This window comes from Vipera ursinii (genome assembly GCF_947247035.1).
Source record: "Vipera ursinii genome assembly, chromosome: W".
Lineage (NCBI taxonomy): Eukaryota > Metazoa > Chordata > Lepidosauria > Squamata > Viperidae > Vipera > Vipera ursinii.
Window position 1 is genome coordinate 18,746,302 of NC_139522.1, and position 27,954 is coordinate 18,774,255.

The 27,954-nt window shown below is 44.9% G+C and overlaps 1 protein-coding gene across 1 annotated transcript in view; it reads left to right on the plus strand.

Moving 5' to 3' along the window:
* LOC310648218 (DNA topoisomerase 2-beta-like) overlaps positions 1 to 18,412 on the plus strand; it is a gene marked incomplete at both ends in the record, with an annotated part of 347,379 nt that extends 328,967 nt beyond the window's left edge. Inside the window, 3 exon segments of the mRNA XM_083375966.1 lie at positions 17,130 to 17,237; positions 18,003 to 18,079; positions 18,254 to 18,412. Of these exon segments, the coding sequence (XP_083232092.1) occupies positions 17,130 to 17,237; positions 18,003 to 18,079; positions 18,254 to 18,412 (344 nt within the window).
* Positions 18,413 to 27,954: the final 9,542 nt, after the last annotated feature.

Sequence of the window (27,954 nt, forward strand, 5' to 3'; positions counted from 1 at the left end):
GTTAGATGTTACACGTAGTTGCTCTTGTATATGTGTTTGATGTTAGTGTTTGGATACCTCTTGTTCTCTTGTTTGCTAACTTGATATTTATTCTCTCAAGAATCAACTGCTTGCTACAGTGTATATTGTTTTTGATATTGGTAAGCAGCTTTTGTATTTTGATACTATGTTTTTATGGACTGACTTTTATGTGCATGATACTGGATTGATACTTGGACTATTTCTTACTGTGTTTCTTTTTGTTGTCTGAGTAAAAATAAGTTATAAAACTCGTGTTAGTGCATTACTGTTTGCCTAAAAGTCCCAGTACAACTTCCACTGTGTATTAATAATACTCTGTTAAATCAAACCATTTTTTCAACAACATATTCTAACAGGTTCCATAAAGCCGGGGCGCCCACAGAGAAGGCCCTCCCCCTGGTGGCCACCAGCCGGCATTCTCTGACCGGAGGCACCCTGAGGAGGCCCTCTCTGTGGGAACGCACAGGGCGGAGGGAAGTCGACGCCGGCAGCAGGTGGTCCCTGAGGTATTCCGGACCCATACCATGTAAGGACTTAAAAACCATCACCAAGACCTTGAACCTCACCCGGAAGACAACTGGTAACCAATGCAGCTCGCGGAGCAAAGGTGTAACATGGGAGTACCGGGAAACTCCCAAGACAACTCTCGCGGCCGCATTCTGTACCAGTTGGAGCCTCCGAGTGGTCTTCAAGGGAAGCCCCATGTGAAGAACATTGCAGTAGTCCAGACGAGAGGTCACGAGCGCATGAGTGACCGTACACAGGGCATCCTGGTCCAGATAGGGCCGCAACTGACGCACCAGGTGAACCTGAGCGAAAGCCCCCCTAGTCACGGCTACTATGTGATCTTTTAGAGTAAGCCGTGAATCTAGGAGGACTCCCAAGTTGCGAGCCCTATCCACGGGGGGTAAAAACTCACCCCCCCATAGAAAGAGATGGAACATTTTCAATGTCCCGGGATGCTGGAATGTACAGCCACTCGGTCTTGTCAGGGTTGAGCTGAAGTCTGTTCCTCCCCATCCAGACCCGAACCGCCTCCAGGCAACGGGACATCACATCGAGGGCATCACTGGGGTGGTTTGGGGTCGAAATGAAAAGTTGGGTATCATCAGCGTATTGATGATACCCAACTCCAAAACCACGAATGATCTCACCCAGCGGTTTCATGTAGATGTTAAACAGGAGAGGCGAGAGGACCGATCCCTGAGGAACTCCACAAACGAGAGCCCTTGGGGTCGACCTCTGCCCTCCTGCCAACACCGACTGCGAGCGTCCCAGGAGATAGGAGGAGAACCACTGAAGAACTGTGCCTCCCACTCCCAGTCCCCTGAGACGCCGCAGCAGGATACCATGGTCGATGGTATCGAAAGCCGCCGAGAGGTCTAATAGGACTAGGACAGAGGAATGTCCTCTGTCCCGAGCCCTCCAGAGATCATTCACCAGAGCGACCAATGCCGTCTCCGTGCTGTACCCGGGCCTGAAGCCCGATTGGGACGGGTCTAGATAATCCGCTTCATCCAGAACCAGAGGGAACTGATGCACCACCACACTCTCAACAACCTTCGCAAGAAAGCGAAGGTTGGAGACCGGACGAAAGTTGTTTAACACAGCTGGGTCCAAGGCAGGCTTCTTGAGGAGAGGTCTCACCACCGCCTAAAATTTCTTTTTGTGAGTTATGGCTAACTGTAAGGCAGAAGTGAAACAATTACAAATAAATCAGAATTGTACTTTGTTGAATTACCTTTTGGTCTAAAATCTGCTGTTTAATTGCTTTAAGCATTAGATACCACACCTAAAGCTGAACCACAATAGGAAAATGAAATTTCTGGTGATACCTGTAGCTGTCCATTACTGCAATGAGAGCAAATCTGCTTCTTGCTTTCTATGCCTTAAAGCAGAAGTGAATTATTTGAGCTTTCGGTCTTGGGTGTGCCCCTCATAGACTTCCCAAAGTTGTTACTACATTGTAATTCTTAATGAGAGAATTATTTACATAATTATGTACATGACTAGATAAGAATTGTATAAATTATATTTAGTTGTAATTAAAAGGAAATCGCCTTCAGTTTAGTTTTGAAAGTGGCTCAGCATGCATCTCAAAGGTGAAGGACAGCCTTAATCCCAGGGAAAAGTTGCATATCCCTGCCTTAAGGCTTACCTGGGAACCTGAGGAACATTGGCTAGTACTTTCTGTTAATCCTGTGCTGGTTACCTTCACCTAAGCAGGCACCCTGTTCAAGTTAGTAACAGCCAATGTGGTGTAGTGGTTAATAGGATGGACTAGAACTAGGGGACTCAGGTGTCATTGTTCCAACAGACAGAGAGAAATAAAGCAGAACTCCAAGGCTTGGAAATTCCTCAAAGAACATGTTTATTAGTTACAAAGTATCGGCACAACCAAAAATGAAACCAAGTCTGAATTTCCAACTAAAAATTACCCAGTTACAAAGTATAATGTCCCAACCACAAAACTATGCAATCAACTATGTTCTGCAACATATTCATTTGGCGGGTTTTTTTTTACAACTCCCACTCCCTGATCGTGGGAGCAGTAGAAGTAGATGACCTTGGTTCCCATGGGACAGATTATTTTGACTAGCGAAGCACCTGGGCAAGCCCCCCTCCGTTCTCCGTGGCAACCTAGAATGAGGAGAAAAATGGCTGCAGCCAGGTTCATTGTAGAGTTGACACCAGGTTCAAGTCTACCTTCAACCATGGAAGCTCATGGGTGACTTTGGGCCAGTCATTATCTCTCAGCCCATCTATTTCACAGGTTTATTGTGGAGAATGCCATAGAGCATTCTATGAGGTGAAGACGCTTGCCTCACACTCAGGAGGCTGAGAGGCTGAGAGTTCAATCCTAGGCAGCTGGCAGAAACCCCTTCAATGTTTCTTTTCGGGGCTCTGCCATTCTTGTGGGAGGGGGGAGGTTTTTCTCTGCTGGGAGGGGGGCTTGTGGCTGTACTTCCTCTACTTTGTTCTTCCTCAACTTTGATGTATTTCTTTTGGTGTGAAAAGGGGAATAGAAAGTGCCAGGGGCCATCTGCCTTATCTCCAGTCCGTTGCACATGTGGATTGGCTGGATGTGAACTGGACAGTTGGACTCTGGGGTGGGGTTTTGTGAAATGAAAGTTTTAATGTAGCAATTCACATGAGAAAAATTTAGATCCTGCTTTGCTCTCTTACTATCACTATCTCTCAATAAAAGTTCCTTTTGAAACAATGCCTGTTTCAAGAGTTCTGCTTTCTTGGAAGGAGTAGTCGAGGCAGGACCTTACAGCAGCAACAGATGCTAATCTATCAGGGTGCAAAGAGAAAATATCTGCTGCATAGGTGTTCTGTTCCAGCCTACGACTGGCCCTGTTTGAATGTCAGGGACAACCCCTTTTTATAGTCAACAGGCTGGAAAAACCCAACCAAATTTATTTACAAAGAAATCAAAAGTTTATTTATTTATTTATTTATTTATTTATTTATTTATTTATTTATTTATTTATTGAATTTCTATACCGCCCTATTCCCGTAGGACTCAGGGCGGTTTACAGTGCAGTTAAAACCATGAAATACAAAAATTAAGATCAATTAAAACAATTAATTAAATTCAAGCCCCAAAAGTAAATCTAAAACCCAATTAAAATAAAAACCCCTCAGTCTGGGCCAAACAGCTCGAAGAGCCAAGTTTTCAGGTCCCGGCAAAATGAGTGAAGGTCAGGGGCAGTCCTAAGTTCCGTAGGTAGTTGGTTCCATAGGGCAGGCGCACCCACAGAGAACGCCCTTTCCCTGGGAATAACCCGCCGGCATTCATTTACCGGCGATACCCTGAGAAGGCCCTCCCTGTGGGAGTGCACAGAACGATGGGAAGATGATGCCGGCAGCAGGTGTTCCCTTAGATAGTCCGGACCCAAGCCATTTAGGGCTTTGTAGGTCATTACCAGCACCTTGAATCTCACCTGGAGGGCAACCGGAAGCCAATGCAGCTCGTGGAGAAGAGGTTTTACACGGGAGTATCGGGAAGCTCCCATCACAACTCGCGCGGCTGCATTCTGCACCAGTTGAAGCCTCCGAGTGGTCCTCAAGGGCAGCCCCATGTAGAGTGCATTGCAGTAGTCTAACCGGGAGGTCACGAGTGCATGAGTGACTGTGTGTAGGGCATCTCGGTCCAGATAGGGCCGCAACTGGCACACCAGGCAAACCTGGGCAAAAGACCCCCTGGTCACGGCTCCTATATGATCTTCAAAACTGAGCCGTGAATCCAGGAGGACGCCCAAGTTGTGAGCCCTATCAACGGGGGGTAACACCTCACCCCCTATTGTTAATGATGGAAAAAGCTGGTCAGTCCGAGATGCCGGTATGAACAGCCACTCAGTCTTGGCAGGATTGAGGCGAAGCCTGTTTCTCCCCATCCAAACCCGGACCACCTCCAGGCAACGGGACATCACGGCAAGGGCATCACTGGGTTGGTTCGGGGGACAACAGTTGGTAAGCCCCCTCCCAGATCATCCAACCATTGTCCAGATAAGAAAACCAGGTCGAGAGTGTGACACCCCCCCATGAGTCGGACCCTGAATTACTTGGGTCAGGTCCATGGCCATCATGGAGGCCATGAACTCCCGGGCTAACTCTGACGACCCTTCCAGGGAAGGCAGGTTGAAGTCGCCCAGAACTATGAGTCTGGGAAACTTCACCGTCAACCCTGAGAGGGTGTCGAGCAGCTCGGGCAAACCCTTTGCCACACAGCTAGGCGCCAGGTATGTTAGCAACAGGCCCAGCTGAGCCCGAGGGGCACATCTCAGGAGGAGGGACTCACTCCCGCCTATCTGTACAACAGTGGTCTCCCGCGGACATAAGGTCTCCTGAATAACCACCGCCCCCCCACCGCCCCTACCCTGAGCCCGCAGCCGGTGCAGCACACAGAAACCCAGAGGGCACAACTCAATCAGAGGGACACCGCCCTCTGGGCCCAACCAGGTCTCTGTAATGCATGCCAGATCCGCGTGTTCCTCCTCGATCAAATCCCAGACGAGGGGAGCCTTGTTCACAACGGATCTGGCATTAAAATACACAAGCCTGAGCTCAGGGTCCTGATCCCCCTCACCCCCGGATAAAAGGGTGCCAACCGGAGGGTCGGAGCACGCCACCGCTTGAAGGCGCGATCCCAAATGTTGATACGGCCCTCTGTGTAACCGCCTGCTGCCATTCCCAATCGTCGTGGGGATTTGCAACCCCACCCCAGTACAAGTGGAACCAAAAGTCCATACCCCCAACCCCATCTCACCGGGAACTGTTATAGGCCCAGACTGAAAGCCGGTTGGTGAAACACAGCCTGATTCCCTCCCCACCCTACCATTCTCCCCCCTCCCTAACCCTTTAAAATAACCGGCTAAAAACATACCAGGGGCCTCTTAATACATTTCCACCAGAGGCCCCTATCTAAGCCCAACCACCTCTCGGGGTCCCAACAATTGGGCCCGTCCTTAAGGGAAGTGAGGGACATGGCAACAGGTCGTATCCAGGAGGGAGGAGCCCCCCTGAAAGCATACATGTCCGTGCTAGAGTACCGAATATGGGCCATAGCATAATAAAAACTGCATAGGGCGATAAAACCAAATGGATAGTTAGATGACAATAATGATGTTCAAACAAGAGTTAAACCAAAAGTTCAAACAAGAGTTAAACAGAAATAACAGACCAGGAGTCTAGCAGAAGATCTTCAAATGGTTGCCTTCAGCAACCAGCACCTCCCACACCTTCCCTTTTTATCAGCAGTCCCAATGTGTGGCTTCTCATTGCCTTCTCCTCCTCTCACCAAGTTGCCTCATAGCCTTTCTCTGTTCTACTCAGCTGGATTGCCTCCTGCTCCTACTGTCCCTGAATAGATCCACCTGTGAATCATCTATGTCCAATACCTCGTGCTCACACGGCTGAGTCTGATGAGGAACATGACACCAAAGGCTCTCCAAACCCCTCCTTCTCCTCCTCTTCAGAATCATCAGACTCAGCTGCCGGTATCAAAGGCTGACGCTGAATCACAACACTATCCCGCACTGCAGGGCCCTTCCCCTGGGTCTGCCGATCCAGATGCGGTCGGGATGGGAATTGTACATGGAAGGCAGACACCAAAGCAGGAGCATGAACGATGGTCGCATCTTCCCAGGTGAACTCCTCTACTCCGTAGCCTTTCCATTCAATCAGGTACTGGAAACAACCTTTCAGCCAATGGGAATCCCGAATGCTGGCGACCTCGTACTCGGGGGTGCTGTCTTCGTCACAATGTTCCGGTGGGGGAGGTTCTGCTTGGCAGAGTGGACACGCCAGTTGCTCGGGGACCAACAGAGTCTGATGAAACTCCGGATGCACACGCAGGGAACGTGGTAGAGTTAAACGATAGGCAACCAGATTCATGACAGCCTCGATTGGGAACAGTCCTAAATATCGGTGGTCTAACGTCTTAGCTGGCTGGGTTGACAGTAGGTTCCTGGTGGACAGCCAGACCCGATCTCCCACTGATAGTGGAGGCGTATCCCACCTCGACCGATCAGCAAATCTTTTGTAATCGGCCTTGGTCTTCTCTGTCACCGCACTAATCGATGGATCGCCTGTAACTCTGCCATATAGTCGTTCGCTGCTGGCTCTGGTGAGTCTAACAGGGAAAGGGGGAAAAATTGGGGGTGATATCCCACATTGGCCAAGAACGGTGGAGGTGTGCTGCAATTTGTTGAATGCAAACTCAGCTATGGCCAGATAGTCCACCCAATTGTTTTACTGCTGACTGACATAGCAGCACAGATATTGCTCTAAAATTCAGATGACCTCTATCCCCCCGTCAGTTTGGGGATGACGCGTGGACGAGAGGCAAATCTTGACATCCAATGCCTGCATCAACTCCTGCCAGAAACAGGCTGTAAACTGGGCCCCTCTATCAGATACGACTCTATCAGGGAGGCCGTGCAGCCAAAACACCTGCTGGATGAACATACAAGTGGCGCGGGCTGACAGTAACCCACGACATGGGATGAAATGCGCCATCTTGGTCAGCATGTCCATCACCACGAACACCGTCGTAAAACCAGAAGACGGGGGTAAATACATCAGAAAGTCCATGGACACAGCCCCCCAGGGTCTTTTGGGTGTCGGCAAGGGCTGCAGTAATCCAGGCGGGGCCCCTGTCGCTGACTTGGCCTGCCTGCATGGGATGCAGAAAGTGACATAGGACTGGACGTCGTGTCAGACTCGGGGCCACCAGAAGGTACGGGAGACCAGGTTCAGGGTCTTGAACAGGCCAAAATGCCCCGCCGCCGGGTTATCGTGACACTGGCTGAGGATGAGTCCCCTGAGTGGCCCTCCCGGAACGTAGAGCCGGTCACGATAATACAAGAGTCCATCCGTGACCGTCCAAGGAGAGTCTGGCCCCACCTCCTCCTTCCGCTGAGCCACCCACACCTCCTGCTGCTGTGCCTCCCGGATCCGAGCCCGTATATCAACCGGCTCCCGCACCGCAGCAAAAGACTCGACGGGGATCACTGTCCTAGGCAGAAGCTTGTCTTCCACTCGGGAATATTCGGGCTTCCTGGACAGAGCATCCGCTCTTTGATTGTGCCCGCTAGGTATGTACCGAACCCGGAAGTCAAACCTCGCAAAGAAAAGAGACCACCGGATCTGGCGTTGGTTCAAATTCCGAGCGGTCTGCAGGCTTTCCAAATTCTTATGGTCCGTCCGGACCTCGATTTGATGCCGCGCTCCCTCCAGATGATGCCTCCAGGCCTCGAACGCCACTTTGATGGCCAGCAGCTCCTTCTCCCAGATTGTATAATTGCGCTCCGAAGGGTTCGGTTTTCGTGAATGGTACGCGCAAGGGAAGAGGGTACCGCTGGGCGTCGTTGCCTGGAGTAACACCGCCCCAATGGCAATGTCGGAAGCGTCCGCCTCCACGACAAATGGCCGTTGCGGGTCAGGATGCTTCAAGATGGGCTCCTTCATGAAGGCTTCCTTCAAAGTCTGGAAAGCCTGTTGTTCTGGAGCGTTCCACTGGAACCGAGTCTTCTTCTGCAGGAGCCGGGTGAGGGGGGCTGTCAAGGCAGCAAACCCAGGGATAAAAGTTCGGTAATAGTTGGCAAACCCAAGAAGTCGCTGAACATCCTTCACGCGACGCGGGGGTTGCCAACTCTGCAAAGACTCAACCTTACTCGGCTCCATGGCTATGCCCTCAGGAGAAATGCGGTGACCCAGGAAATCGATGGTCACCCGGTAGAACTGGCACTTCTCCAACTTGGCAAACAGCCGATGTTCTCGGAGTCGCTGCAGGACCTGATGGAGATGCTGATGGTGCACCTCACGCGACGGGGAGTAGATCAGGATGTCATCCAAATAGATCACGACAAACTGATCCAACAAATCCCGGAAAATGTCATTCATGAAATGCTGAAACACGGCGGGGGCATTGGTCAGGCCAAACGGCATCACCGTGTACTCAAAATGTCCATAGCGAGTACCAAACGCCGTCTTCCACTCATCACCCGGCCGAACCCTGACGAGGTTGTAAGCTCCACGCAGGTCCAGTTTCGTGAAGATCTTAGCCTCCCGGAGTCGGTCCAAGAGTTCGGGGATGAGGGGCAGCGGGTAACGATTGCGCACCGTGATGGCGTTGAGTTTCCTATAATCGCAGCAAAGCCTCAATTCGCCCGACTTCTTTTTGACGAAGAGCACGGGTGCAGACACTGGCGAGGACGAGGGCTGGATGAAACCACGAGCCAAATTCTTCTCCAGAAAGTCCCGCAATGCAGCCAACTCGGGGTCCGACATGGAGTACAAACGCCCCACTGGGAGAGGCGCATCAGCAAAGTCGGACAGTTTGGGAGGCAAGGAAACCCCTGGGGAACCCTCCACCTGGCCGGCACAGATATGGCGGGAGTGGTCCACGCACTGCAAGCTTGGGAAGGTGATCAAGTTCTGTGACCAATAGATCTGTGGGTCATGCGCCCGTAGCCACGCCAGTCCCAAGACCACGGGGAAATGCAGATCTGAGGTGATATAGAACTGGATGGCCTCCACATGGGAACTGATGGCCATACATAATGGTTGCGTGGCAGCTGTAATTGGCCCAGACAGGAGCACTCGACCATCGATAGTCTCCACTAACATGGGCGGATCCACCAGGCACTGGGGAACAGCCCATTTGGCCACAAATGCTGAGTCCATAAAATTTGTGGTGGCCCCAGAGTCAATTAAGGCATGGACTGGAATCCCCTCTGGCTTGCCAGGAAGGATCAGACGTGCCTCCAAAATCAGATGCCGTGGAGGTCCACAGGCAGCATCGGAAAGACGTCGCTCAGTGTTGTTGTGGGACGCCCAATCTATCACACCGTCTAGATCAGGCTCGGGGCGTTTCCCGACAGAAAAGTAGGGGACTTTCTCGGGGCAGGCTCGGTCACTGATGCCCGCTGTCGCTTCTTTGGGCAAAAAGCAGCCAAATGCCCAGGGTTTCCACAGTAAAAACACAACCCCCCCCCGATCGTCGTCTGTTCATTTCAGTCACCGATAGACGAGACCTGGCGGCACCCAGCTCCATTGGCTCCTCCCTTTGAACTGGGGGCTCACGCACAACAGGGGCTGCAGGGGTCTGGGGGGGTGGCACGGTGACTCCTTCACTGCTGCAACCGAGCATCGATCCGCAGGCAGAGATGGATCAGCCCATTCAGGTCTGAGGGAATATCCACACGGGCCAGCTCATCCAACATCTCCTCCGACAATCCATCCTGGAAGGCATCCACAAGCGCAGCCTCATTCCAGGCAGAATCCTGGCTAAACAGCCGAAAATCGCTGATATAGCCCTGTAGGGGGCGTTGACCCTGCCTCAGAGCTTTCAGGCGTCGAGTAGCAGTCTGCGTCTTAATAGGGTCCTCATACATCAGACGCATATGATCACAAAACCCCACAAAGTTGTCCAACAATGGGCTAGGTTGAGCCAGCGGAGGCGTGCCCCAACGAGCTGCATCACCCGAAAGAAGGCTTAACACAAACCCCACCTTATCCCGGTCAGTGGGGAAATCAGCTGCTCTCACGCTGATAAAGAGCTGGCATTGTCCCAGGACAGCAGGAAACAGTTCTGGAGTGCCTGTAAATTTATCCGGCATTGCAACTTGGCATTTTCTCCTGGGTGGGGGTGATGGTGGGGGTGCAGCATGAACCTGAGCTTGCAGTTGAGCCACCTGAGCTGCCAGCAAAGTGAGTTGCTGGGTGAGCTGGGCATTCTCAGCACGTAGCTGCTCCATAATATTAGTAAGGGGTGGGAGGCTGAAAGCAAACTGTTCTGTACCAGCCTGCTACCGGCCTTGCAGAAAAGGCAGCCCCTTTACAAACAGCAAGAGGCTGGAATGACGTCTGCCAAATTTATTACAAAAACAAACAAGACACGAACCAAGATACAGGAGCTTTGAAACACTATCTGAGCGGTTGCTTTCAGCAAACCAGCCCTCCCCACACAAGTCCTTTATAAAGAGTTCAGGGCGTGGCTTCTCTCTCCCTCCTTCCGAGAAGCCCCATTGCCTTCCTCTGTTTACTCCTACTTGACTGCCTCCTGCGTCGGGCGTCCTTGAACAGGGCCAGCTGTGGGTCATCTTCATCCACACTGTCAGGCTCACACAGCTGGGTCTCCATGGTGACCAAGTGGGAGGGGCCTGCCTGAGGGCTATCATCAGCAAGGTCTTCAACACCCCCCTCCTCCTCTGAGTCGTCCGACCCAACTGCCGAACCCACAGGCTGACCCTGAATCACAACAATCGCCTCTTCATTTCTGCCACCGATAGACGAGTCCTGGCAGCACCTAGCTCCATTGGCTCCTCCATCTTAACCAGGGTCTCACGCACAACAGGGGCCGCAGGGGTCTGTGGGGTGGCACGGCGACTCCTTTGCTGCTTCAGCCGAACGTCGATCCGCAGACAAAGATGGATCAGCCCATTGAGGTCTGAGGGAATATCAACAAGGGCTAGCTCATCCAACATCTCCGACAATCCATCCTGGAAAGCGTCCACAAGCGCAGCCTCATTCCAGGCTGAATCCTGGCTAAGCAGCCAAAAACCGCTGATATAGCCCTGTAGGGGGCATTGACCTTGCCTCAGAGCTTTCAGGCATCGGGTAGCAGTCTGCGTCTTTATGGGGTCCTCATACATCAGACTCATATGATTACAAAACCCCACAAAGTTGTCCAACAGTGGACTAGGTTGGGCCAGCAGGGGTGTGCCCCAACGAGCTGCATCACCAGAGAGAAGGCTTAACACAAACCCCACCTTATCCCGGTCAGTGGGGAAATCAGCTGCTCCCACGATGATAAATAGCTGGCATTGTCCCAGGAAAGCAGGAAACATATCTGGATTGCCATTAAATTTATCCGGCATCGCAACTTGGCATTTTCTCCTGGGTGGTGGTGATGGTGGTGGTGGTGGTGGTGGTGCAGCATGGATCTGTGCTTGTAATTGAGCCACCTGAGCTGCCAACAAAGCGAGTTGCTGGGTGAGCTGGGCATTCTCAGCACGTAGCTGCTCCATGATAGTAAGGGGTGGGAGGCTGAAGGCAAACTGTTCTGTTCCCGCCTACGACCGGCCCTGTTTGAATGTCAGGGACAACCCCTTTTTATAGTCAACAGGCTGGAAAAACCCAACCAAATTTATTTACAAAGAAATCAAAAGTTCAAACAAGAGTTAAACAGGTATAACAGACCAGGACTCTAGCAGAAGATCTTCAAATGGTTTCCTTCAGCAACCAGCACCTCCTCTGCTTGGCGGGCTTCCTCCTCTGCTTGGCGGGCTTTGCTTTGGGCTTCTATTTCAGCTTCCTTCCTGGCAAAGGAAACTTACACTTTCTTTTCTTCTGCAAGCGCACGGGCCTCTACTAGCTTGTTATGTATCGTTGAAGCCCTGGAGCAAGAGGATCTAGCAGAACGTTCTGTGACTTTAGTTGATGTGGATCTATGGGATCTGGTCTCCTGCAGTTCAGCAATACGGATTTCTGCCTTATTCTTTGCATCTTGCACTAGGAGATCTCTTTGCTGGTTTAGTTCATCAATATTGGTTAGTTCTGCTGGGGAATCATCTACATTAGAGTCATTCAAAAAACCTGTGTATTTTGCAGACAGCCGCTGGTAACTTTCATATGCTGCAGATAGACGACCTATAGAGCCTCTTAATTCAACAGGATTATCCTTAAGGCTCAGCAAAACTGACATGCAGTATGCAGTTCTGTCCCATAGTTCTGACAGATTACTGGAAAATTCATCTCTAATTGCCTCATAATTTTCCCTGAGTTTCTGGGTTTGTCTTATTGTACGCTCGGGTTTTACAGCAGGATCTTTGTACAAATCAGGGTTGTCTGGTCGAACCAGCTCTTCTGAATCAATGGGGCACTCTGCCATGCCTAGGATAGATACAGAAAACTTCCTAGGTATTCATGCTTATTTGTTGTATGATAAGAAGGTAGATAATATGTTTAGAGTGCATATTTTAAGACAGGCATTGTTGAGAGTTTGGAAGAAGTACAGACATAAGTTAGACTGTAAGATACCATTGTGGGCAATTCCAAAACACGCAATAGAAAATATACATGCTGGTTTTAAACATTATGTGACTACGTACAAGGAGATTCTAAGCTTGGAAAGAAATGTCTGGTGTTTGAAACCATATAGTCTCTTGCGAGATGAGAAGATTGTTCAGAATTGGTTTCAATATACTCAGCTACGGGCCAGGTGGAAAGAAGATCAAAAAAATGGTTTTACGATGACTGATGAAAATCTGATAAAGCAAATTAGAAATCAGGGTCCAGCACATATTAAACGGATATATCTTGCATTGATAGAGATTGACTCAGAAACAGAACTTGTTAAGGATTGTATGATAAAATGGGCCCAAAATATTCAAGAAGTTATTACAATGGACACGTGGGAAAAGATTTGGGTGAGGAACGTAAAATTTACACAAGCTCAAAATCTAAGAGAGAACTTTTATAAAATGTTTTATAGATGGCATTTAGATCCTAAAAAGCTTGCAAGTATGTATCCGAATTATCAACCAAAATGTTGGAGGTGTGGTGATGAAGATGCAACATATTTTCATGTATGGTGGACTTGTAAAAAGGTTAAGGCCTTCTGGATAAAAATTTGGTGGAATATGCAGAAGATTTTCAAGCAAAGGATAAAGTTTTGTCCGCAACTCTTCTTGTTGGGAATAATCACAGATGTTACGGTTGTGGACACTAAGTTGATGTTGAATTTAATTACGGCAGCAAGACTTTTAATAGGTCAATATTGGAAGAAAGAGGAACTGCCGACCATAGAAGAATGGACTTTAAAGGTTTCCGACCTGGCAGAGATGGCAAAGATTTCGGCTTATTTGAAAGATCACTCACAAGAACGTTATATTATGGAATGGAGAAAATGGATAGAGTATATCCAGAACAAATATAGGGTTAAGAAGTTTCATGTAGCATTTGAATAAGTCTTCCTTCTCTTTTTCTTTCTTTATTTCTTTCTTTTTCTTTTTTTTCTCTATATATATTTAATATCATTAAGGTTTGTATTATCCTATACAAGCTAGAGAGTGATGGATTTTAGAGTTTATGGTTGTTAGTATATGGTTGTTTATGATTGTTTTTTTTCTATACCTTGTATTTAGCTCTGGGAAGTCGGGGGGGAGGGGGGAGGGGTAGGGAGGGAGGGAGAGGGGAGGGGGAGGGGGGACTGTTAAAGATAAACTGTATGTTAAAACTTTTCAATAAAAAAAAAAGAAAACTTCCTAGGTATTTTTAACTAATTCGGTGAACTTCGCTCTTTGACCATCAGGGGACGCCTTCTGCGTGGTTAGAGACTTCAGGGAAGTTCACCCTTTGACCACTAGAGGTCGCTGTTTGGAAGCAAGCCTGTTATTTGCAGATCAGCCACTGGGGAGTGTGCTGTTCTGCATGAGTAAATACAAGCCTGTTATTGCCCCTAGCCTTCACTTGGACACAAGGTCAGCCAAATTGTTTCTTCTTAGGACCACAAGTTGTAAGCTGGTCTGGAGCTCTTAAGGAACTGCCTTTGCATGTTAAGAGTGTCAACCGTGGGCTGTAAACTGTGCCATTAACGAAGGTTAATTTGCTCCTTGTTCCTTTGTTTAGAGCTAGCGGGACTGGGTAGGATTGCTTTGCTTTAGGCCTTCAGTTGTAGGTAACTTAAGTGTAGGCTTGCTGAATAATCTCCCTTCTGGAGATTCAAAACATATATTTTAGGATTGTTAGCTAAATCACTTGTTTTTTTCTTTTTCAATATAAAGATGCTTTCATGGCTTGTCATAAGTGTGAATCAATATCTTTCTCTGTATATACAGCTTCACATGCAGTTTGACCACTAGAGGTCGCTGTTTGGAAGCAAGCCTGTTATTTGCAGATCAGCCACTGGGGAGTGTGCTGTTCTGCATGAGTAAATACAAGCCTGTTATTGCCCCTAGCCTTCACTTGGACACAAGGTCAGCCAAATTGTTTCTTCTTAGGACCACAAGTTGTAAGCTGGTCTGGAGCTCTTAAGGAACTGCCTTTGCATGTTAAGAGCGTCAACCGTGGGCTGTAAACTGTGCCATTAACGAAGGTTAATTTGCTCCTTGTTCCTTTGTTTAGAGCTAGCGGGACTGGGTAGGATTGCTTTGCTTTAGGCCTTCAGTTGTAGGTAACTTAAGTGTAGGCTTGCTGAATAATCTCCCTTCTGGAGATTCAAAACATATATTTTAGGATTGTTAGCTAAATCACTTGTTTTTTTCTTTTTCAATATAAAGATGCTTTCATGGCTTGTCATAAGTGTGAATCAATATCTTTCTCTGTATATACAGCTTCACATGCAGTTTGACCACTAGAGGTCGCTGTTTGGAAGCAAGCCTGTTATTTGCAGATCAGCCACTGGGGAGTGTGCTGTTCTGCATGAGTAAATACAAGCCTGTTATTGCCCCTAGCCTTCACTTGGACACAAGGTCAGCCAAATTGTTTCTTCTTAGGACCACAAGTTGTAAGCTGGTCTGGAGCTCTTAAGGAACTGCCTTTGCATGTTAAGAGTGTCAACCGTGGGCTGTAAACTGTGCCATTAATGAAGGTTAATTTGCTCCTTGTTCCTTTGTTTAGAGCTAGCGGGACTGGGTAGGATTGCTTTGCTTTAGGCCTTCAGTTGTAGGTAACTTAAGTGTAGGCTTGCTGAATAATCTCCCTTCTGGAGATTCAAAACATATATTTTAGGATTGTTAGCTAAATCACTTGTTTTTTTTCTTTTTCCATATAAAGATGCTTTCATGGCTTGTCATAAGTGTGAATCAATATCTTTCTCTGTATATACAGCTTCACATGCAGTTTAAATTTGCAGACAGTATAAACGTTTCAGTTTGGCCACCAGAGTCTCTGCCTGCTTTAACATAAATCCAAGCTTGCTGTTTACTTTCTGCATTCTAAGATCATTCATAAATGTATGTTTAAAATATTGTGCCTCTCCCTGGATTCTGCCACCTTCTGAGGAGGAAGGAGAAGTTGTTTATTCAGCCTGCCTTAGGTTATCTTCAAAGACCAAGGAAAACCTTTTGAACTGGGGACAACAACGGGGAGGGTTAGGGAAGAAGGGATCTGGGTTGTATCTCCATTTGAAACTGAAAGGAAGAAAGCAATAGCAATAAAAGCACTAGAAGATTACCCTTTCCCATGAAAGAGCTTGACACCTAAATTTAATTAATGTGAGTCTGACCAAATGGGGTTGAAGGGAGGGGGTTGAAACGGGAATCCTTTATATAGTGTTAAAATGTAAAACAATGCCAGATCCTGTCTTGTACTTCCACAACCGATCATGTCATAGTAAAAATCCCTTTTGGACAACACCTGGCTCCAAGAGTTCGTTATTTTCCTAAGACGTGGATTGGAGTGGGTCCTGACAGTTAAACCAAAAGTTCAAACAAGAGTTAAACAGGAATAACAGACCAGGACTCTAGCAGAAGATCTTCAAACGGTTGCCTTCAGCAACCAGCACCTCCCACACCTTCCCCTTTTATCAGCATTCCCAAGGTGTGGCTTCTCATTGTCTTCTCCTCTCACCGAGTTGCCTCATGGCCTTTCTCTGTTCTACTCTGCTGGTTTGCCTCCTGCTCCTAGCGTCCCTGAATAGATCCAGCTGTGAATCATCTATGTCCAATACCTCATGCTCACATGGCTGAGTCTGATGAGAAACATGATGGGAGGGGCCAGGCTGAGAGTCCTGCAGTGCATCAGAGCCTCCCTCTGTCACCAAAGGCTCTCCAAACCCCTCCTCCTCCTCCTTTTCAGAATCATCAGACTCAGCTGCCGGTATCACAGGCTGACGCTGAATCACAACAATAGGCATCAGGAAGGGCATCCAGCCAGTAAATGCTCATCTCCATTTAGTCACTCTGACTTCACCCTGATAAAAGGGATTACATGGTCATAAAAAGAAAAAAAATATGGAGAATGCCATATGTAGCACTTTAGGCTCCTAGAGAAAGATATTAACCTAGTCAATTACAACAACAACAAAACTGTTTTATCAATCATCAGTCTTTGTATAGCCATGGCTGAGTCATGGCTTTAAAGGTTTTATATTAATCTTCTATGTCAGCTTCACTCTTGTTACCATTCTTGAGCACATCATGATAATCCATTTCAGCTCTTCCTTGTATCCTTATATTTAGGTGCTGGTAGAGAAGTACTGTTTTCTTTAGGCTGACATACTTGGAAGAACATGGCTATTGCCTTTAAATGCTGAGCAAAGAACTGCTTTCAGTTCCCTCACTATTAAATATGCCTGTTGCCATGTGCAAAACATTTTATTCTGAAACATTTCAAGAGCAAAACTTCACAAATCATCCTATTTTAAGGGGAAAACTCCCATTTTTTGTGTGAAGTGAGATGTTCTCAGCTTTTTGGAAGCATGAACTTTTAGTATATATTTAGCATGCCTAAATGGAGTATTGAACATTTCAAATATTTTTAGCATCTTTGTGAGCTTGTGTGTGTTATTATGTCATTTTAATATGTATTTATATTTAGTGTTGAGAAGATAATCATTGATATGTAAGACATTAAAAACATTTTGTACTCTTCAGATACATCAAAATTTGACAGTGCTGAGGAAGATTCAACACCAATCGACTCTTCTTTTATTTCAAAAGAGACAGAAAAACTTTCAAGTAAACAGGTTGTCACTAAAAAAGGCAAGTGTTTGAAATTTACTAGTTAATTTGATCTTGTAAAATTTCTACAGTTGTTGAAATTCATTTTTTTCCTCATCAATCTCCACTCAGTACCCCATAATGACAAAGTGAAAATGGAATTTTAGAAATGTCTGTAAATGTATTAAAAAGAAAAAACTGAAATACCATTGGCATAAGTATTCAGACACTTTGCAACAATATGTGAAATTTAGTTCGGGTGCCTCCCATTTCTCTTGATCATTGCTGACAGGATTATTGCAAGGCACAGATATAAGGAAGGCTACAATAAAATTTCTGCTGCACTGAAGGTTCCTAAGAGCACAGTGGATTCCATAATTCTCAAATGGAAGAGGTTCGGCACAACCAGGACTCTTACAAGAGCTGTTTGCCTGGTCAAACTGAGCAATCAGGGGAGAAGGGTCTTAGTAAGAGAGGTGACCAAAAACCCGATGGTCACTCTGACTGAGCTCCAGAGATCCTGTGTGCAGATGGGACAGAGTTCCAGAAGGACAACCATCATTGCAGCCCTCCACCGATCTGGGCTTTATGGCAGAGTGGTTAGACAGAAGCCTCTCCTCAGGCTGAAATGTTGGTTCTGTTGGGTTAATTATTACCTGAAAATAGTAATTTCTCTAAACAATGTTATATTTAATAACATATCTTCAAACATATTTTAATTAAAAGAATAATAATAATTAGTATGGTACTTAGTATGGTAAAACATACAAAGAACTGATGTAGATTCTCCCTTCAATCTTTTACTAGGAAAAGGCAGGGGAGCAAAGAAAAGAAAAGCATCTGGTTCTCACAATGAAGGTGAATATAACCCTGGAAGAAGCAAGGTAAACAATCTGCTAGATACACTTATTGGTTAGTAATGAAAACATTGTAAAATAATTCATGGGTTAGCTTACATATAGTTTTTTTTTTTAAAAAAAAAGCAAATTAAAAGCTTTAAAATATTGTATAGTTGGGATCACCTTCATCAGTAACTTTTAATAATTATTTTAAAACAGAAAGTGAAGAAAACAGCCTTCAATCAGGATTCTGATGTAGACATCTTCCCATCTGACTTTGCTTCCGAAACAACTGCCAGGCCACGGACAGGTCGGGCTAGAAAAGAAGTGAAGTATTTTGTGGAATCTGATGAAGATGATGATTTTGCTATGTTTTAATTAAGTGCAGAAAGAGCACACGAACTTCCAACAAATATTTTAAGTTGTCCTTTGGTCTTTTTCTGTCACAGACATTTTGTACATTTGACTTATTTTATGTGATATTGTAATTGGTTAGGCATTTTAACATTTTGTTTGTACACTTACAGTTTTATGCTCTTTTTTACTCATTGAAATGTCATGTAGTTGTCTGATTGGCTTGTAGAAATGTTCTAGAAAGCTGTGCAAAAGCACATGTTTTAATTGTCATAGTTGCAAACGACCAACCTTTTTTTAATTGAAAAGTTTTACAGTACATTTTAACTTTAACCATCCCCCCTCCCCCCACCCCTACCTAACCCTCCCTATCCCTCCCACCCATTCCCCCCTCCCCCCCCCGACTTCCCAGAGCTAAATACAGGGTATAAGAACAAAGAACAATCATAAGCATCCATATGCTAACAACAATAAACTATTAATTCTATCACCCTCTAGCTCATATAAAATGATTACAAGCAATATTAATATTACATATAAAAAGAAAAGAAAACAGAAAAGGAAACTTACTCAAATGCTAAATGAAATTTCTTAGTCCCATATTTGTTCTGAATATAATCAATCCACTTTTTCAACTCCATAATATAACGTTCTTGCGAATGATCTTTCAGGTAAGCCGAGATCTTTGCCATTTCCGCCAGGTCAGAAACTTTTAGAGTCCATTCTTCTATAGTCGGCAGTTCCTCCTTTTTCCAATATTGACCTATTAAAAGTCTTGCTGCTGTGATTAAGTTCAGCATCAACTTAACGTCCACCACAGTAGCTTCTGTGATTATGCCCAACAAAAACAGTTGCGGAGAAAACTTTATCCTTTGCTTAAAGATCTTCTGCATATTCCACCAAATTTTTATCCAAAAAGCCTTAACCTTTTTGCAGGTCCACCATATATGAAAATACGTTGCGTCTTCGCCTCCACACCTCCAACATTTAGGCTGATAATTCGGATACATACTTGCAAGCTTTTTAGGGTCTAGATGCCATCTATAAAACATTTTATAAAAGTTCTCTCTTAGGTTTTGGGCTTGCGTGAATTTTACGTTCCTCACCCAGATCTTTTCCCACGTGTCCATTGTAATAACTTCTTGAATATTCTGAGCCCATTTTATCATACAATCTTTAACAAGTTCTGTTTCTGAATCAATTTCTATCAATGCAAGATATATCCGTTTGATATGTGCTGGACCCTGGTTTCTAATTTGCTTTATCAAATTTTCATCAGTCATTGCAAAACCAATTTTCTGATCTTCTTTCCACCTGGCCCGTAGCTGAGTATATTGAAACCAAGTTTGAATGATCTTCTAATCTCGCAAGAGATTGTACGGCTTCAAACACCAAACATTTCTTTCCAAGCTCAAAATCTCCTTATACGTAGTCACATCATGTTTGAAGCCAACATTTATGTTTTCTATTGCGTGTTTTGGGATTGCCCACAACGGCATCTTGTAATTTAGCTTATGTCTATACTTCTTCCAAACTCTCAACAATGCCTGTCTTAAAATATGCACTTTAAACACATTATCTACCTTCTTATCATACAACAAATATGCATGCCAGCCAAATAACAAGTCGTGGCCCTCAAGATTTAATAATCTCCCTTGTGTCAAATTAATCCAGTCACTTATTCCTGACAGCGCAGCAGCTTCATAATATAATTTAAGATTAGGCATTTTAAGACCACCTCTTTCACGAGTATCCTGCATAATCTTAAGTTTAACTCGTGGCCTTTTCCCTGCCCAGACAAATTTATTGATACCCCGTTGCCATTCTTCCAAATTAGAATCTTTTTTAAGGACCGGTATCATTTGAAATAAAAATAAAAATTTAGGCAGGACATTCATTTTCACTGCTGCAATTCTTCCCAACAAAGACAATTGCAGTTTTTCCCAGCTCTCCAATTCTTTTTGAATTTTTCCCCATAACTTTTCATAATTATTTTTATATAACTTTGTATTAGAGGGTGACAAATACACCCCCAAATATTTAACCCTTTTAACAATCTCAAATCCAGTTAATCCTTCTAAAAGGGCCTTTTGCGATACTGTCATATTTTTGGCCAAAATTTTAGTTTTTTGTGCATTAACCTTAAATCCAGAAACCTTCCCATATTGCATTATTATCTCCATCAGGTCCACAACAGAGTTTTCTGGCTGAGTCACCGTAACAACCAGATCGTCTGCAAATGCCCTCAATCTATAATCCTGATCTCTAATTTGAATACCCTTAATTTTTTCCGAGTTCTGTATTTTTACCAATAATATCTCCAATGTTAAAACAAATAATAAAGGTGATAACGGACACCCTTGTCTTGTGCCCTTCTCAATATTGCATACTTCAGTCAAACTGTTGTTAACTATTATTCGGGCAGTTTGTTTTTGATATAATGCCCTAATTGGTTGCAAAAATTTATCCCCAAAGTTCATTTTATCTAAAACTTTCATCAAAAATTGCCAATTCAATTGATCAAAAGCTTTTTCAGCATCTAGAAAAATTAGCGCCGCAGGGATCTGGTTGTTCCTTTCCAAAAACTCCACCATATCAACTATATGCCTCACATTATTTTTCATTTGTCTACCACTAATAAACCCGGTTTGATCCCCATGAATCACCTGTTGCAGAACCCTCATCAGTCTATTAGCTAACACCTTGGCAAATATCTTGTAGTCTGTATTTAAAAGTGATATCGGTCTATAGTTTTTAACTTGAGTAGCATCTTGATCTTCCTTCGGAATCAAAGAAATAAAAGCAGTTCTCCAAGACGGAGGCACCTTTCCCCCCCTCTGAATTGTCTGAAACAATTCCTTTAACGGCTTTATCAGCTCCAATTGTAGATTTTTGTAATAAGCCGCACTCAGACCATCCGTACCTGGCGCTTTATCCACCTTCAGTTCCTTAATTGCTATAAGAATTTCTTCTTCTGTTATCAATTGATTAATCTCCTCCTTTTGTTCTTGTGTAAGAACCGGGATGCTAGCATTCTTCAAATATACATCAATGTCTGTTTCATTAATCTTCTCCTTAGCATATAGTTTAGAATAAAAATCCACAAAGGCTTCCTTAATAAGATCCTGTTGAAACACTACCTTTCCCTTATATTCAATTTTATCTATATTAGAAGCCCTTTGCTTTTTCCTTAACCTGTAGGCTAGCCATCTACCTGGCTTATTAGCATTGCAAAAAGTATTGTGCCTAGCAAACCGTAAATTAGTTGCCACTTGGTCAGCCATCAACTTATCAAATTGTCCTCTTAATAGGTTAATAACCTCCTTAATCTTCACATCCAATGGGTTCAAAATTAGGGCCTTTTCTTTTTCCCTAATTTCATTCTCCAGTTCTTTCCTTCTAGCTTCCAAAGTACGTCTGTATTTATTGTTCATATATATCAACACCCCTCTCATGTAGGCCTTGCTAGCATCCCAAACCATGTCCATAGAGGTATCCTTATTCATATTAATTTCAAAGAAATCCTTCATCTGCTGTTTACATTCTTCCACATTTCTCTGATTTCTAAACAAATTCTCATTTACGCGCCAAGAGCGCCTATCCCTATTGTCCTTGTTGATCTCTAACCAAACTGGACTATGGTCAGAGATAGTTCTTGCACAGATCTTTACCTTCTTAATCCTAGAAAAAAAGTCATTAGTCAGTAAAATAAAGTCAATCCTAGAAAAAGATTGATGTCTATCAGAAAAAAAAGTATAATCCTTTTCATGTAGATGTGTATCGCGCCAAATGTCTCGCAATTCCAAATCATCCTTCATTTCAAAAAAAGATTTAGGCAATCTAGCATGACTCGGGACACGCTTAAAAAAACCAGCTTTGTCCATCTGTACATCTAGGACACCATTCCAATCTCCCATAAAAATAAAAGATTTATAATCCAATTGGGTAACCTTTGTGTGTAGTAAGTTAAAAAAGTCAGCTTGTTGTTGATTAGGAGCATACAATCCAACTAAAAGCGTTTTTTTACCTTCTAGCAGCAAATCTATCATAACATATCTTCCTTGCTTATCTACTTCAATTCGTTCCGCTGTTAGAGTACTTTTAACGTAGACATCCACTCCATTTTTCTTGTTCATCGCAGAAGCAACAAATTGCGTACCCAACCTTGAGTTCGATAAGTACTTTTGGTCCATAACCCTAATATGCGTTTCTTGCAAACAAATAACATCAATCCTAAATTGTTTTAAATATTGAAAAACTTTCTTTCTCTTCTGTGCTGAGTTTAATCCATTAACATTCCAAGTTAAAAATTTAGTCGCCATTCTTGGCATCCCGAAGCTTTTGGAGCACGTCTGCAATGACCCCTGTGACTTCTTTGGGCCACACCCCTCCCACAGCTTCACTGTAAGTACGCTTTGGAGGTTCCATAACTTTCTGCTGGTCTTGCTCTTGCTCTTGTCTCGCTCGTCTTAAGGCGGCACGCGTCATCCTCTGCTCTCCAGCAGCAGCCGATGAAACTGTAACTTGATCCCCTCCAGCACCATTCTCCTCTGTCTGTCTACCTTCAGCGTCTTGAGGCTTTCCCTCGCCATATCCCTTAGCAGCTTCTAGAAGTGATAGGGGGGTTGCTTTTAACACATTACTGTAAAAATCACGTGCCTGAGTCACAGTAGCCAGACGATGTCTTTTACCTTCGTGCATCACCACCATTCCGACTGGAATCTCCCATCTAAACTTGATATCACATTTCTTAAGTTCCTGTGCAAGGAATGCAAAATCTTTCCTTCTCCTTAAAATCTTTGGAGGAATCTCTTTTAAAACCAGAACTTCTTGCTCAGCAACCACAAATTTAGTATCGTAAGCAGCTTGAATAACTTCATCTCTAATTGCTCTCTTTGTAAAATAAACCACCACATCTCTAGGTAGCTTCCTCTGTCTTGCAATCCATGAATTTACGTGAAAGATTTTATCCATACTTCCCTCAATTTCAGATGCTGGCTGGCCCAATACCGCTTCCAAAGCCTCAGAGATCAGCTGCTTTAAATCTTCTTTAGGATTCTCTTTTAAGCCCCTGATTCTAATAGCATACTGCATCTGATGGTACTGGACAAGGCTCAATTCTCCGTCCATTTTGTCCCTTATATTTTCATTCTCTAATACCTTTACTTCTAATATAGAATTCTTTTGACTAAGATCCTCCACTTTTTCATCCAAACGTTGCACACATTCAGCCACACTTTCAATTGTCGACAAAATGTCTACCCTCATTGCACTAAACTTCTCTTCCATCTTCTCCTCCAATTTCTCCAATTTCTCCTCCAGCTTTTCCTCCAGCTTTTCCATCTTTTCATCCATCATATCTGACATTAATTGCGAATGCTTTTCAAAGGCATCTTGTAAATCCTTAAGCGTCAATGCCGGAGGAGGTGCAGGAGGAAGCAAAACTTGCAACGAAGTCTGTTGCACCGGGGAAGCCCCCGCACTCCGAAGAGCTTTGGAAGTTTTAGCCGCCATCTTTCCCCACTTTCACTTGTTGCGCACTTTCACTTTAAAGCTATAAAATCCATTGAGCTAGAGAGTAAAGATAAAAGTCCACTTCACCTTGACCTCCTGTACCGCTCTGCCTGCACCTTGATACTCAAGAGTCTTTCCTTCTGGCAGGGGTGGTTGCTAACGCCTGGCTCTGCTCCAAAAATCATGGAGCAGAGACGCTGCGCAGCTCGGAGCTAACCCAGGCTTCGGGGGGGCTCGATCCTTCAGCCGCCCAAACTTTCAGCTCAGGCGGCCCCGGAGAGCTCAACCCCTACCTGGTGCCTCACCCCCTCCTCTTCTCCCGAGGAGGGGGCTTCAGATCCACGTAAACAGCTGATCGGCGCTGTTTTTGATGGAATAAACACAGCTGCGGAGCGGACAGCCTGGAGACGGCTGTCTTCGGCGTCGCGTCGCCACCGGAAGTCCCAACCTTTTTGAAATGAAGTTTCAACATTAAAAATATAAGACCATTTTCTTGTGTATAGGGCCTTGCCCTAAAGAAATTTTGTTTACACATGGTCAAAATAAATATATTTTATTCTTTGCTAAGAGAGTCCAAGGAAAAGGTAAACAGCATATGAACATTAACAGCATTGTTAAACAGTCTCAGTGTGCAAACCAGAGCCAGTGAAAGTACATTACAAATTTGCTAGAATATACAGTATTAAAAAAAACACTAGTCTGTTTAATGAAACCTAAAAAACTGACACTTTAAAAAGTTGTAATTATTCTACCGTCTTTCACTGTTTTATGGTGATTAGCAAAGTCATAGAGGCAGATTCTAACATCTGCTTCTTGGTGTTCTGGTGTGATGCCCTGTGATGCCACATAAGAGAATGGTAGGGCTGGGGAACAGTTTCTCCAGAGTGGTTTTTTTTTCACTAGTGCCACTGACTCACAGGTAGTGATTATGTCTGATTATTATTCCACCAAGTGTTCCTAATAGCTTTTGAGCAAGTGAAATAACATTATTATAACACTATAAAGTGTATTATAACACTACAGTATAAAGTATATTTTCAGTATTTATTTTTATTTTTAAACACCGCTGAAGATGTTACCTAGCCTGGTAACGAAACATTCAGAAACCAACCCACAAGCTCGGAGAACAAACCTTCACCCTCATTTATTTTTATATGTGGAAAGTCAACCAAATACTAAACCCTTCGTATATTTTTAAAGTGACATTAACAATAGAACAAATTATGTTCAAATAGCGGAGCTGGCAGTTATATGCCCATATAAATTACTACTGCTAATGCAGTGAAATTCTTTGTTCTATTGCTGGGAAAAAATAATACTCTGAGGTCTTTAAAAAGAGCAATGATAAGTTTTCATCCTGTGTCTTTTTGTATGTTGTCCATCTTCTAAGGGATGTCTGGGGTGTTTCATGTACATGAACATATAATAGGATTTGGAAGGGACTTTGGAGGTCTTCTAGTCCAGAGGTCTCCAACCTTGGTCACTTTAAGACTTGTGTACTTCAACTCCCAGAATTCCTCAGCCAGCATGGTTGGCTAGGGAATTCTGGGAGTTGAAGTACACAAGTCTTAAAGTGGCCAAGGTTGGAGATGCCTGTTCTAGTCCAATCCCCTGCTCAAGCATATACCATCCTGGAGAAATGGCTGTCCAGTGTCTTCTTTAAAACCTCCAGTGATGGAGCACCCACAGATTCTGGAGGTAAGCTGTTCCACTGATTAATTGTTCTCACTGACAGGAAATTTTTCCTTAGTTCTAGGTTGGATCTCTCTTTAACAATCTTCCACATTACTTCTTTTTCTGCCCTCAGGTGCTTTGGTGAATACCATGTTTCCCCGAAAATAAGACCTGGTCTTATTGTTTTTTTGCCTCCAATAGAGGCACCAGATCTTTTTCAGGGGGTGTCTATTTTCACGGCCACAGCAGCACCAACAGCCCCGTCCAGCTGGCTCACTACTTCTGTGGCTGAAGGAAATGCCTCTGCAGCTGAGAATGGAGCTCTGCCCTCCATTTCGCTGTCAGAGGCCTTTCTGGAAGGCCTCTGACGGCAAAATGCAGGATGGGGGGAGGTGGGGGCACAGAAGTGGGCCAGAGAGGCAGGTGTCAATTCATGAGAGGCCTGACTGCAATGGTAAGCAGGTGTGGGGCACATGGGGTAGCTCCACCCCTGCCCTAGCTTGGCTTTTAGGTGTGCACCTCGCCCCAAAATGGGATTATTTTGGGGGTAGGGCTATTAGGCCCACCCCCAAAAATCAAGCTAGGGCTTATTTTGGGGCAGGTCTTACTTTCGGGAAAACACACTAGGTCAATCCCCTCTTCTCTGTGACAGCCACCCACTCAAGTACTGGAAGACTGCTATCATATCACCCTTAGCCCTTCTCTTCATTATAATAAACCAGGGGTGTCAAACTGCCAGCCCATGGGATGGATACGTCATGCAGAAGCCGTGCCCACCCCAACTCTGGCAAGGGGAAAAAAGTCACGGTATGTCATGACATGTCACGTGACACAGCAAGTTTGACACCCCTGGACTAGACATACTTAGTTCCCTTAATTATTCATCGTGCAGTTTAGCCTCTAGATCTCTTATCTTTGTTGCCCTTCTCTCCACTCTTTTTTGTGTCATCAACTTTTTTGTATTGTGATGACCAGAACTGGACACAGTATTCCAAGTGTGGTCTCACCACTGCAGCATAAAGTGGTACTATCACTTCCCTCTGTTGATGCAACCTAGGACTGCATTAGCTTTTTTGGCAGCTGTAGCACACAGCTGTCTAATACTTAAGGGGTGGTCTACTAGACTCTTAGATCCCTCTCAAAGTTGTTACTGTTGAGCCAAGTACCACCCATTTTATAACTCTGGATTTGGTTTTTCTTGCCTATGTGTAGGATTTTACTTTTCTCACCACAGAATTGCATTGTGTTGGAGAGGGCCCAGTGTTCAAGTTTGTCAAGATCCTTCTGAACCTTGGGTCTATCTTCTAAAGCAAAAATGTCAAACAGAAGACCCGCGGGCCGGATTCAGCCTGATATGTGGTTTCGTCTTGCCCGGGGACCTGCTCTTGAAACAGCGAAGGTCCGGCCCGCCGCACCTTGGCCCGGCCCAGGCCGACCAAGCACTTACCTACAACCCAGAGAAAGAATAAAAAGCCTTTTTGCCAACTTCCTACCTTGCTCTCCCTCCTTCTGTTCAGCTTGGTGTGAATGGTTCATGGCCTTCTGAGTTCTCCAACATTTCTCGAATAAGAGGTGGCATGTTGTTGTTAGTTGCAAAGTCATGTCCGACCCATTGCGACCCCATGGACAACATTCCTCCAGGCCTTCCTGTCCTCTACCATCTTCTGGAGTCCATTTAAGCTCACACCTACCGCTTCAAGAGGTGGCATAGATCCAGGGATTTCCATTTTCAGTGTACTAATGCATTCAACACCTTATGAATTATTCAGCCAAGGAAAAAAAGAAATGGAAAAGGTTAATATGTTGAATTTTTTTCCAGTCATACTCCACTTCTCTCAAAGGACAAGAAACTTAGATAATTTTAAAAGTTGGTTTTCATCTTATTACGTGGATTATTGCAAAAAGCCATGTCTAGGTTTGCATAAGAGCAACAAGAAAACTGCTCAGGTGTTTGACTAGAACAGACATGTCAAACACAAGGCCCGTAGGATGGATCTGGCCCGATATGTGGTTCTGTCTAGCCTGGGGACGTGCTCTGGAAACAGTGAAGAACCGGCCCGCTGCACCTTGGCCCGGCCCAGGCTGACCGGGCACTGATCTACAACCCAGAGAAAGAATAAAAAGACTTTTTGCCAACTTCCTACCTTGCTGTCCCTCCTTCTGGCTTGTCTCTCCGGAAAAGAGAAAATAAAATCTTCTTCCCCCAGTCAATCTCTTCTTCCTCTTTAAAAATCCCAACCAACCGCCAGCCACCACAGAGGCCGCCAGAGCTCCCGACCTCTCTGCCGAATCCGCAGAGCTCCAGCAAAGCCTCCCACTCAGCACCTATCCCACCCAACTACCCTATCTGCTACACTTCCTTTCTTTAATCCTCCTCA